At 49.0% G+C, this 11714-nt stretch overlaps 1 protein-coding gene across 1 annotated transcript; it reads right to left on the minus strand.

Moving 5' to 3' along the window:
• Nucleotides 1-9525: 9525 nt before the first annotated feature.
• Nucleotides 9526-11411, minus strand: LOC125515511 (WD repeat-containing protein RUP2-like). The gene has a single exon (XM_048681007.1). It carries the CDS (start codon nt 11003-11005, stop codon nt 9779-9781), a length of 1227 nt encoding a protein of 408 aa, XP_048536964.1. The 5' UTR covers nt 11006-11411; the 3' UTR covers nt 9526-9778.
• Nucleotides 11412-11714: the final 303 nt, after the last annotated feature.

An 11714-nucleotide genomic window follows, 5' to 3' on the forward strand; every position in this document is an offset into this window, starting at 1 on the left:
AAACCGTATAATTTTTGTGTTATATAGTTTATATTAAGATGATAAAATTGGTAATCTAGGTATACACGTAGGACTTGTAAACTGAAACGGAGGTAGTACTCGCATTCTATAAGTGCCCCTAGTTTTTTAGCTCCGGTGATGCTCCAAGCTTGGCTTCGTCTAGGATGATGTTGAGTAGAATCATCGGTGAGCACTCTTGTTACAGAAGACATGGGAATTTCGATCATTCCAAATTGCCCAAAAGATAGGCATGGTAAGGGGGGCTGTGGCCTTCCGGTTTGGAACGAACAACCCGTCCTATGATCCCACCCAGGCTCAACGAAGTCCTCCAAGTGCCATGTAGAGGTGTCTATATAGTGTAGCCCAAGCCTCCCGATGACCACATTTCATAGCCTAATGGTAAACGACATTTGTAGAATAGATACACACCCGTTTCTTGCTCCCCCTTGCAGAGCGGGAAAATGCTACAATATCTTATATTTGGGAACCCATGTAGCAGCTTTCCTGGCATACTTTAGTGAAACAATACTTTTGTTACGATGATGTTGGCTCCGGTGATGCCCCAAGCCTGGCTTCGTCTACGATGATGTTGAGTAGAATCATCGGAGAGCACTCTTGTTACGGAAGACACGGGAGTTTCGATCATTTCAAATTGTCCAAGAGACAAGCATGATGAAAAAAGTTGCGGCCTTCCGGTTTGAAACGGACAACCTGGTCCTATGAGATTCCACTCAGACTCAAGGGAGTCCTCCAAGTGCATGAAGTGGTGTCCATCTAGTGTAGCCCAAGCTTCTTGATGACCAAATTCTACTATAGCCTAATTGTAAAACAACACTTGTAGAATAGATGCACGTCCGTTTCTTGCTTCTTCTAGCATAGCGGGCAAATGCCACAACATCTTATATTTGAGAACAGAGGTAGCAACTTTCCTGGGCGGCCAGAAACCTAGCCGCCGCCGCCGCAATCTCCCTCCTCCTCTCCCTCTGCTGCCGCCTGAAGACACCGCCGGGCTAAGCCCGGGGGCCTATGGCGGTGGCGGGGGATCTTCTCTCTCGCGCGTCTCCAGGGTGGGGCGGACCCCAAGGCGTGTGATGGTGTGACCGATCTGGGATCTGCGGCGCGGCGGATGGTGGCAGGCGGTAGGAGGCCAGCCCGTCCTCAGGCTGCGGACGCTGCGGATGGCCCTTCGGGCGGCGGCGGCGGCTGCGGTCGGCGGTGGCCGGTTGGCTGCTGTGACGTGCATGCTGCCTTCAGATCGGCGACTGTGGCGTGGAGGGCCTGGTGGTCTCATCGGCGACACCTCCGATCAGATTTGTTCTGACCGGTGCAGCCGGCGGTGGTGGTTATCTCTTCCGGCAGAGGTGGTCGGCCTGAGGCTGGGTGTTCGGATCTCGGGATCCGTCATCTTGCACCAGCTGCGAGTCGGGGAGACGTAGTTGCCGGTGAAAACCGAGCCGACGGCGGGCGATGGCGGCGTTCCACGTCGTTACCTTGATGAAGGCATCGTCATGTGACTACCGTCGACCCACTCGTATTGCTCCGGGGAAAACCCTAGGATCTGGTGTTCCAGACCGGACGATGGCGGCACTGCGGTGTCGTTTCTCTCTTGGGAGCGTCGTTTTGTGGAGCAGCGCTGGAAGTCAGAGGCGGGAGGTGAAGCGGCTTCGTCTTGCACGGAGCTTCGGTGGAGATGTCAAGTCATGCCTGACCGACATGTGCTACACTTGGTCATGCCTGTCGGCAGGTGCTACGCACGACAGATTCTGCAAGGGCTTCAAGCTGTGTCGGCTGGTGGTACATGGCAGCATGGCGCTGAGGTGTATCAGTGGCGACTGCGACGTGTACAGCTGTTTGCGCGCAGGGAGGAGGTGCCGTTGGGCGCCGTGGTGGCGTCGACGGTAGCTGGACCGAGCAAGGTTGATGCATCAGTACAGTTCTGAAGATGGAGCGGTGACAGTTGGACGGTAGCCTCTAAGAGCACGCCGGACCAGTGTGTGCCTGAGACCCGGCAAGTGGCTAGATTGGGGTCTCAGGTCTTAGATGTTAGGCTTGGTTGCGATGTCTAGGACCAGTCTATCTGCGTCCGTTCATCAACTGGATAGGTGTAGCGACAGTTTGTTGCTTAGACGACAACTTTAGTCTTACTATTGTATGACTTCATAAAGTCTTGTGAGAATAATTAATAAAGTGACCGTACGCATCGCCCAGATGCAGAAGCCGGGGTCATCCTCTTTTTTTAAAAAAGAAAGTAAGCAACAATATCGTTTTAACTATCAAGATTTATAAAACTTAAAATTCGCACCATAGGCTGGTCTAGAAACCAATTTGCTGGGAATCATTCACATGCGACAAAGAAACAAGACTAGTAATCAAAGTTACACCATTAGCGCTCAATGGGCAGAGTAAGCCACGCCAAGGCCCACCTTGTCCACCCTCTAGCTCCATCACCGCTTTAGAAGCATGTCAATATCAAAGATGCTATTGTCTGTTACAATCAAAGAGAGTGTGTATGTACCAGCGAATAAAGGGTTCGATCAAGATATATACCACCACTAAAATCTTACGGACATGTCTATGCATGCATGGTGCATACACAGCTAGACTCGGCAAATCCCATCCTCTATATGTTTGCGGACGCGCCTAGGCACGTCTGTGGGTGCATCCGGACGGACCCTTATATTTCCTTCCCGACATCCATAAATACATGTATGTTGATAATACAAGCCAATGTCGCACATAAATAGCAAATGCTGGTACAAAGTACAGATAGTCTTTACATTAAATTTATTTGAAGTGTCAAACTCAAGTATTGGCTCGTTGGTTGCCATTATGGGTCCACATATATACTCCACAAGATCATTGAGTAGTTGCGTGTGCACCTGCTCAACTCGAAGATTTTAATGCATCTACAAAAAGTTCATGAGTTGAGCTGCATCTTGATCTTCGGCTCCGGGTGCTTCGAAATCATGGGTTTGAGCTGCACCATCACCCTCGAACACATCAAGTGTAAAACCGGAGCCAGAGATTTTACAGACATACCACGGTGGTGTCCGAGCCGGCGACAACGTCCCCCACGGAGAGCACGGGAGGGCTTTTCCAGAGTTGGCGGTGGATAGCCTGGAAACAATTGCGGAGCGAGCGCGGTGGTAGACCGCGAGACGAACGACACGGAGGAGGAAGTAGAGGATATAACAAATGGATTCGGCTAGTTTAGGGGTGCATTTGGTCTAATTTAAGATGGGGTCGGCCTGTCAGGTCCGTCGTGAACGGGCGTACCCGGCGCCCCATGTTTAGACTTGATATCGGGAGTGCCGGCCAGTCCAGGCGTCTGAAGGACCAATCTGGGTCAAAAAATTGTGACCGAACAGTCCGACCGGATATATGAGACGGGTTTGGAACATCCGACTGTAAATGCTCTTACTGTTCGAAGGAGGATTGCAGGAGCAGCTGGTTTTGGCTAGCTCTGATCAGTACTCATTATCTCAAGTGGGCCAGTTATTATCCACTTTTCTACACATATGCGCGCACGGATCGACCGTCCAATCCGTACCCGTCCGGATGCAAAATCAGGCCGCGGTCTCTATCTGGACCGGCTCCACCGCATGTCGTTTTTCCTCTTTTGTAAGTTGTGATGAGAGTGCACATGTTCATGTTCATGCTCATGCTCATGCCTGTGTAAAAGTCGATTGCTTGTTTGGATTCTTTTCTCGGAACGTTATAAGTTGTATAGGAGTTGTAGTTACTCCCCCTATCCCATAATGTCAGACATTTTTCTGACACTTCTTAGGCTAGTCATAGTGGAAGTAACTTAGCAAGTAACATAATGCACTTCGAGAATTTTTTGTTTATGTGGCATGTAGTTAATGAGAAATAGTAACATAATATGTTACTGTAACATAGCGTTTTTCAAGATAAGATGAGTCTACAAACTAATTAATGAAGTTCTCTATGACACTATTAGTATGTTACTTTGCATTATAAAGGTAGTAACTTAGACTAGTGTCATATGCATGACACTAGTATAAGTTACTCCCCACTATGACCAGCCTTGCATTACATTATGAGACGGAGGGATTACTATATAGCAGAATAATTACTACTGGTACTAGTTTAATCTAGATCTGGATCTTGTCAATGTGCATCAATAACTACGCGCGATGACGATCTTGTCGATCTGCTGACACGCTGCCACCTGTCCGACATACTCTCTTCATTGTAAACCCGCGCTTTCCGAGGTCGAATTTTGACCATAAATTTAACAAACGAGACCGACTGCGGCGGAAGAAAAAGTTACATAATTAAAAACTTCTTTCGAATACGAATTCACTAATATAACTTTTGCTCCCGCCGTAATCGATCTTGATAGTTAAATTTACGGTCAAAATTGAAGCACAGGGATAGATGAAGCACTACATTGTGGAATGAATGGAGTATGATATTTTTCTGTCTTTTGTCTTTTCGAGCAATCTTTTGTGCGTGTGAGTTCGGGTCGTAAAGTGGACTGCTATAAAATATACTCATGCACAGCATGCACGCACGCATGCACAGGAGAGAGAGAGACTAGCAGCTTTAAATGGTCAAGTGGTACAACAAGAGGTGCAAAGGGTTGGCACGTACCAGGTGGCAAATCTAGTCCATACACTCCACTGTCCGCCAACCTGGCCAAAGTGCGGCCACACGACCCAACTATTCCCATCTACACTAGCTTCCTCATATCTATCCATGTGTATCCATCAAGAATTATGGACTGATTGCAATACATATTCTCATGAAGCTCGGGGAGACTACACCACATTCATGAATTTCACTTTGATCAATCAGCTGAGTGCATAGTGAGTATTAACTTTGCCTCTCTTTCTCCACGGCGACGCTAGATTTGAGGGCACCAGGCGATGCGGTCGTGTGGAATCTCCAGGTTCGGCCCGTGGAGCGCAACGGCCTCCAAGAGCGCGTGCCAGGCAATTATCTCCGAGGGCCCAAAAGGCCGCCGGAACGCAAGACGCCCTAAGTTAATAAGGGCCGTCTCGACAGATACCCGAGGTTCCACCGTGATGGCGAAGAGATCCCGGAAGCATGCCGCGAAGGGGGAGTCTCCAGCCCATCTATCAAACCAGAATAGGGTGGCGTTCCCCGAACCAACAGTGATGGAGGTGCCAATACGGAGGACAGGGAGCAGCTGGATGATTGAATGCCAGAAGTAGGAGCCCCCGGTACGCTGACAGAAGTCGAGCTGTTGGCCACGCAAGTACTTGATCTGGATGATGCGAAGCCATAACCCCCCCCCCCCTCCCATTGGTGATCCGCCACAGCCAGCGGGTCAGCAGGGCGATGTTCATCCTTTTGGAGGACATGATCCCGAGGCCGCCTTAATCCTTCGGCCTGCATATGTCGGTCCAGCGCGCCATATGGTATTTCTTCTTATCACCCTCGCCGGCCCAGAAAACGCGAGCCTGGGCCATGCCGATCTCACGGTGGAGCATCTCATGCGGGCTATAGAAGCTCATGATGAACAGGTGTAGACTGGACAAGGAAGAGTTGATGAGTATCGTCCGAGCTTCCTTAGACATCCATCTACGTACCCTGCCATGGCTCGATACGGTGATGGAGCTTGAGCACCAGGAGCCGCAGGTCAACGACAGAGAGCCTAGAATCACTAATGGGAATCCCTAAGTAGGTGGTGAGGAAGGAGCCTAACCGACAGTTGAGTTGGTTAGCAATACTCCAACTCTCGGCGGCGGAGTACCCCATCACTAGGGATGAAAATGGAGTGGAAATTTTCCGCTTTTTGGTGGAAAAAATGGAAACGGAGAGCACATATGGAAACAGAAATAGAAATTTGTAAAATGGAAGTGGAAATGGATTTTTTATGCGGAAACGAAAACAAATATGGAACGGTGTTTTTCGGTGGAACGGGCGTGGAAATGGAACTTTTCGTTTCCGTGAATATTGAATTTCCATTTTCACTATAGACCTATGATTGCTTTGTAGCCCAACCAACAAACAACATACAATGACACAATAAGTAAAATAGATCATTTGAGGCCCAACTTCTACTACCACACATGTACTCAGCTTGACCCTTCACACACCTGTTTAGTACTACTACAATACTATGATAAGTTGCTAACATAATTGTATCATTTTGTAGCCATGTTAATAGTTCAGTAAATTTATTTGTTTTTGCGTGTATTTCTCTATGATTCAAGGTGTTTTTAAGTTCTAGTCAACGCCCACTTATGTTTCTGTGTCCGCTTTGTATTCGCTATGTGTCCGTTTCCGGTAGTATATGTTTTCGTGTTCATTTCCGGGGATTCTGTATTCATTTCCGCTTCTGCAAAAATATATGAAAACAAATATGGTGGTACTCAGTTCCGTCCATTTCCGCTTCGTTTTCATCGCTACCCAACTCCATCACTTCGCACTTATCGAAGTTATTTTGAGGCCCGACTTCTGCTGAAAGCAGAGTAAGAGGAACTTTAGGTTCGTGATGTCAGTCGCGGATCCCTCAACCATAATGATGGCGTCATCCATGTACTGGAGGAGTGATATACCACGTCCCCCTACCAGGTGTGGAACAATCCCGCGGATGTGGCCCGCAGCCTTCGCCTTGTCGAGGATAGTCGCCAAAGCATCAACCACCATGTTGAACGGGAACGGGGAGAAGGGGTCGCCCTGCCGAACCCCACAAAAGGTGTGGAAGTAGGGTCCTATCTCGCCGTTGATGTTAATCGTGGTCCGACCAGACGAGACCATCTGCATGACCCGGGTAACCCAGCGACCGTCAAGCCCTTTTCGGAGCAACACTTCCCGAAGGAAGGACCAGCTGACGGTGTCATAGGCTTTGTGGAAGTCAATCTTCAGGATGACCGCCTTGAGGTGTTTGGAGCGAACCTCATGTATGGCCTCGTGAAAGACAAGGACCCCATCCAGAATATACCACCCATGGATGTACGCGGACTGATCCGGGTGAGCGAACCTCATGGTTGGCCAATCTATTGGTTGTCCAAATGCGGTTTTGAATGGCTAACCGAGTGAAGAATTTGACTTTTGGTGGGACCTAAACTTTCCAAGGCATTTGTCCATAGGGGAGAGAGTCATGCCTAAGAATTGTGCTTTGTAGGAGGAAGCCGTGGTGTAGTGCCCATCCGTAGTGTGCTTCCAAACAATGTTGTCTTCGAGATACTCGTCACGGTTGAATTCGTGGAGGGGATTAGGGTTGATTGTCGAGTTAACCATTGATGGCTCAGTATCACACCATGTGTCGTGTGCGTACTCTCTAACAAGATATCTCTGATTCTAAATGTAAGACATGTTAGTAGTTTAACTTGAACTGCCAAAACATCTTACATGTGGGATCAGAGGTAGCAACTTTCCTGCATACTTTAGTGAGACAATACTTTTTTCTAGATTACAAATAAGTGGGCAACAATGTCTTCTTAAATATCAAAGATTGAAAAAACTTCAAAGTCGTACTATAGGCTGGTCTAGATACCAATTTGCTGGGAATCATTCACAGGCGACAAAGAAATAAGACTAGTAATCAAAGTTACACCATTACGCTCGCCGGGCAGAGTAAGCCACGCCACGACCCACTTTGTCCACCCTCTAGCTCCATCACTGCTTTAGAACCATGTCATTATCAAAGATGCATTTGTTCGTTACAATTAGAGGGTGTATATATGTGCAAACGACTAAAAGGTTCGATCAAGATATACTACTCCCTCCGTTTCTAAATATAAGTCTTTTTGAAGATTTCAATATAAACTATATACAAAACAAAATGAGTGATTATAGAATATAAAATATGTCTATATACATCCGTACGTAGTCCGTATTAAAACTCTAAAAAGACTTATATTTAGATATGAAGGGAGTACCAAACGTGTATGCATGCATGCTGCATGATGGTTACGACCCGAGCGGAATCGATCAGTACTACTCCTAGCTCATTACTGTTCCCAAGCAGGACTGCACGAGCAGCTGGTTTTGCCAAGCTCTGATCAGTAGTACTCACTGTCTCATGTGGGCCAGTTCTTATCCACTCCTACGTATCAAAAATGCTACACTTACGGGCAATATACTGATGAATCTTACGGACTGCTCCCCACTAACCAATCCCACTCCCCCGCTGATTTCAAGGGTGGGTCTCGCTGCCGCCAGTTTCCATTTAAACATTGCCAGCTCAGTCCGTAGCTTACTTCCCGTGCCTTCTGTCCGTAAGTCTAGCAAAGTCCATCCATATGTATCCATCAAGAATTATGGACTAATTGAAATACATATTCACAACCGACAAAAAAAAATACATATTCACATGAAGCTCGGCGAGACTACACCACATTCATGAATTTCAATTTGATCGGTCAGCTGAGTGCATATGGAGTATTAACTTTGCCTCTCTTTCTCGAGGGCGACACTAGATTCGTTTATCTTCAATTGCAAATGAACTGATTTTCCGAACCTGCGGTGGTTGGTGCTAAGGACAGATAGACCATTTCTTCCTGATATTGTTTCCAATCGTGATCATGTAGCACAATCTTATCCTAGTTTTACCGATGGATGAGTGCGGTGGTCATGGTAAGGGAGGTGATCGAAGCCTGCATATACTTGAAAATTTGCTAAAATGCACAACATACACACATGTTTATTAGATGATCATGCACTTGCATGGTGGACGCCACATACATATATGTACATGCATAAATATATGCACGTATATGATTTTATCTATATAGCTTTGTAGCTTTTATTGATGTTCTGCTCTTAATTGGTTGGACCCCTTATTGACGATGGAAATTTATGTCCTAACGTACATGAGCTGGACCCGGAGATATCGGCATGAGGGCATACTTCATGGGAGCAATATCGACTTTAGGTGTATTTTGTTCTTAATCTTTCTTGTGGTTCCTCCATAGTTGTCCACTGTATGTACTCTGTTTTTAAGTAGATTTATTTTTCTATATCGTCGCTTCACATCTATTTAAAGAAAATTATGGCCGCATCCTAGGATCCATGTGCCTCGAGGTTTCGACCTTCCCTTTCAAAAAAAGTGTTTATAGCTTTTCGCCATCCACTCTCTCTGCTTTTTTTTTATTTGACTTTCTGAGTTTCCAAAAAATGTGGAATAGTTAATAGATGTAACTTACAAAATACTAATGTCAATCGCCAAAAACTCATAACATGACATGCCTTATTGTGACCTAAGACAACACAATTTTATATAATATGTATGTTATTTAACTTGAGCATTGTTCATTTGAATCTTGTATCTGTTTTTTATGTGACAGATGGCAATGTTTGTTGGATGAGCTTTCCCCAAGTGCACACGATATATCGCCATAATATCTATGGTTTTTTGTTGCAAAGGGATCATTTCTTCTTTTGGGGAAAACAATAAAAAGAAAATATGATATGAATATGGACTGGTTACACAAAATCTGCTTTCGTGCACGATATCAAAATTACTTTCCGTTGTTAATATGAGATTCACTTCAACGTGAGGTCATCTACAAAACACACTTCATTGTGTTATCGATGAAAATTTAGTTATTTGTATTCCTTGTAAAATAGATCAGTACATACATAAAAATTGTCAGGAACGAGTAACAAAATAAAAAGAACAGAAAGAAAAAGGGAAAGAATCATATCCCCTGTGCTCTAGCAAGTTTGTTTCTTGTCTGCAACAAAAGAAAAATATGTAGTATAATCATGATTGAAACGCAAGAATGAATCTCTCTCACACGCACACTGGATCGGAATGGGCAGTGGAGAGTGTGGCTCGCTATGGGTCGTCCACTGGGTGGTTATCTCCCCGGCGTGGTTGGCACGTGAACATCTTCAGCACGCCGTCTGACCTGCCGGCGACGAGCGCCCCGCCGCCGTCGGCGTCGCCCTGCAGCCACGTCACGGCGCTAACGAACCCTTCGGCGTCGGAGGAGCCGTCGGAGGCGACGTCGAAGGGGTGCACCCAGACAGGCTTGCCCCACCTGAGGTCGTAGACGAAGACGTGGTTGGACTCGGACCCGCTCGCCACCAGCCCGGCGCCGCGCCACAGGCCCATGCCCACGAAGCTCCGCCCGCTGACGTGGCCGCTGTACGACCGCACCTCCCGCGCCGGCCCCGACAGCTCCGGCGTCGACGGCCACTCCCACAGCCGGTGCGTCCCGTCGGCGGCCGACGTCACCACCCGCCGCGCCGGCGCCCACCGCACGTACGTCACGGCGCGCGCGTGCCCGTCCATGGACGCCACCGCGCCGTGGCCCAGCGCGCGCACGTCGTACACGGCCGCGCGCCGGTCCGCCGAGCCCACCGCCAGCTGCGGCGCGCCGGACGGGTCGAACTCCACGCACAGCACGGCGCCGCCTGCCCGCGCCGTGGCCCACGACCCCGAGGGCGCGCGCGGGTCCCAGACGTGCGCCGTCCGGTCGTCGGAGCCGGACGCCGCCATGGACGTGTGACCGCCTCGGGGCGCGTAGTCGAGCGCCCACACCCGCCTCCCGGCGTGCTCGTCGCGCTCCCACGCCGCGACGCCCCGCTCCACGTCGTACTCCGTGACGACGCCGTCGTAGTCGCCGCACCCCACCGCGCGGCCGCCCCCCTCCTCGGGGCGCCACCGCACGCTGCTGAGCTTGGCCGGCACGCAGATGCACGCGGCGGGGCTAGGCGAGGACGGCAGGCCGGCGACGCCGTATATCCGGACCTTGCGCGCGATGCCGCCCGTGGCGAGGAGGCGGCCGGCGGGGTCGAAGTCGACGCTGCCGATGGCTTCGGACGCGCCGGCCAGCGACGGGGACGGCACGGTGGCCGCGAGCCGGAACTCCCATTCGCAGCGCGGGGGCGACAGCTCGGCGCCCTCGACGTCGTCTATGGCCGCCGGAAACGAAATGCCGTGGTCTACCCGGCCGCCGTTGCCCACCTTGGCCGCCGCCGCCGCCGGTTCTTCGTACTGGCGATGGTGTGCGGAGGTGGGGGAGGAAGAAGGAGAAGACGGGGAGGAGGGGTTGGTCATGGAATGCTCCTCATGGACATCGATCGATCGGGCCGCGAGATGAGCTACTAGTAGTAGTCCCGCACGCTCGCCAGCTCGTGTACTTTGTGCATGTGGTGATGATGAACTGCTGATGAGAGAGCTGTCCCTGGTTTTGGCTTTGGTGTTTTCTTGGTTTAGGCTTGGTGTCTCTTGTTCATTTTGGGGGTTGGGGCCAGGCTTAACGGCCTTAATTGCCACCAGGAAACACTAGCCTAGCTCAAGAGAGAAACATGCATGGACAGGACTACTACACACTTCCCTTTGCGAGATAGGTGGTCTCATGGGATGCCACATGAGGGAGACAAGGGATCTGTGGTTGGAGTTGTGGTCATGTCGTGGCTAGCTCTGCAAATGCAAAACCCAGACCTAATCCGGTCGATCAGTTAGCTATCGCTCGGGCGGTTGTGTTGATGAGCAATTCGCATCTCATTAAGACCAGTGCTTTATTTTGTGTTGCATTATCTTTCTCTTGATGTGGACGCACTCCTTCTGTGTTTTTGCCAAGTGTAGTACTCCCTTTATAAACAAATATAAGAGCGTTTAGATCACTACTCTAGTAATCTAAACGCTCTTATATTTCTTTATAGAGGGAGTAGTATTTTGCTGATGTTATTTGTTACTGTGTTTATAAGGCAAAACCGAAAGGTTTTTGGGTGTTCCTTGGTTGATTGCACCTGCAAGCTAAAAT

This window comes from Triticum urartu, chromosome 6 (genome assembly GCF_003073215.2).
Source record: "Triticum urartu cultivar G1812 chromosome 6, Tu2.1, whole genome shotgun sequence".
NCBI lineage: Eukaryota > Viridiplantae > Streptophyta > Magnoliopsida > Poales > Poaceae > Triticum > Triticum urartu.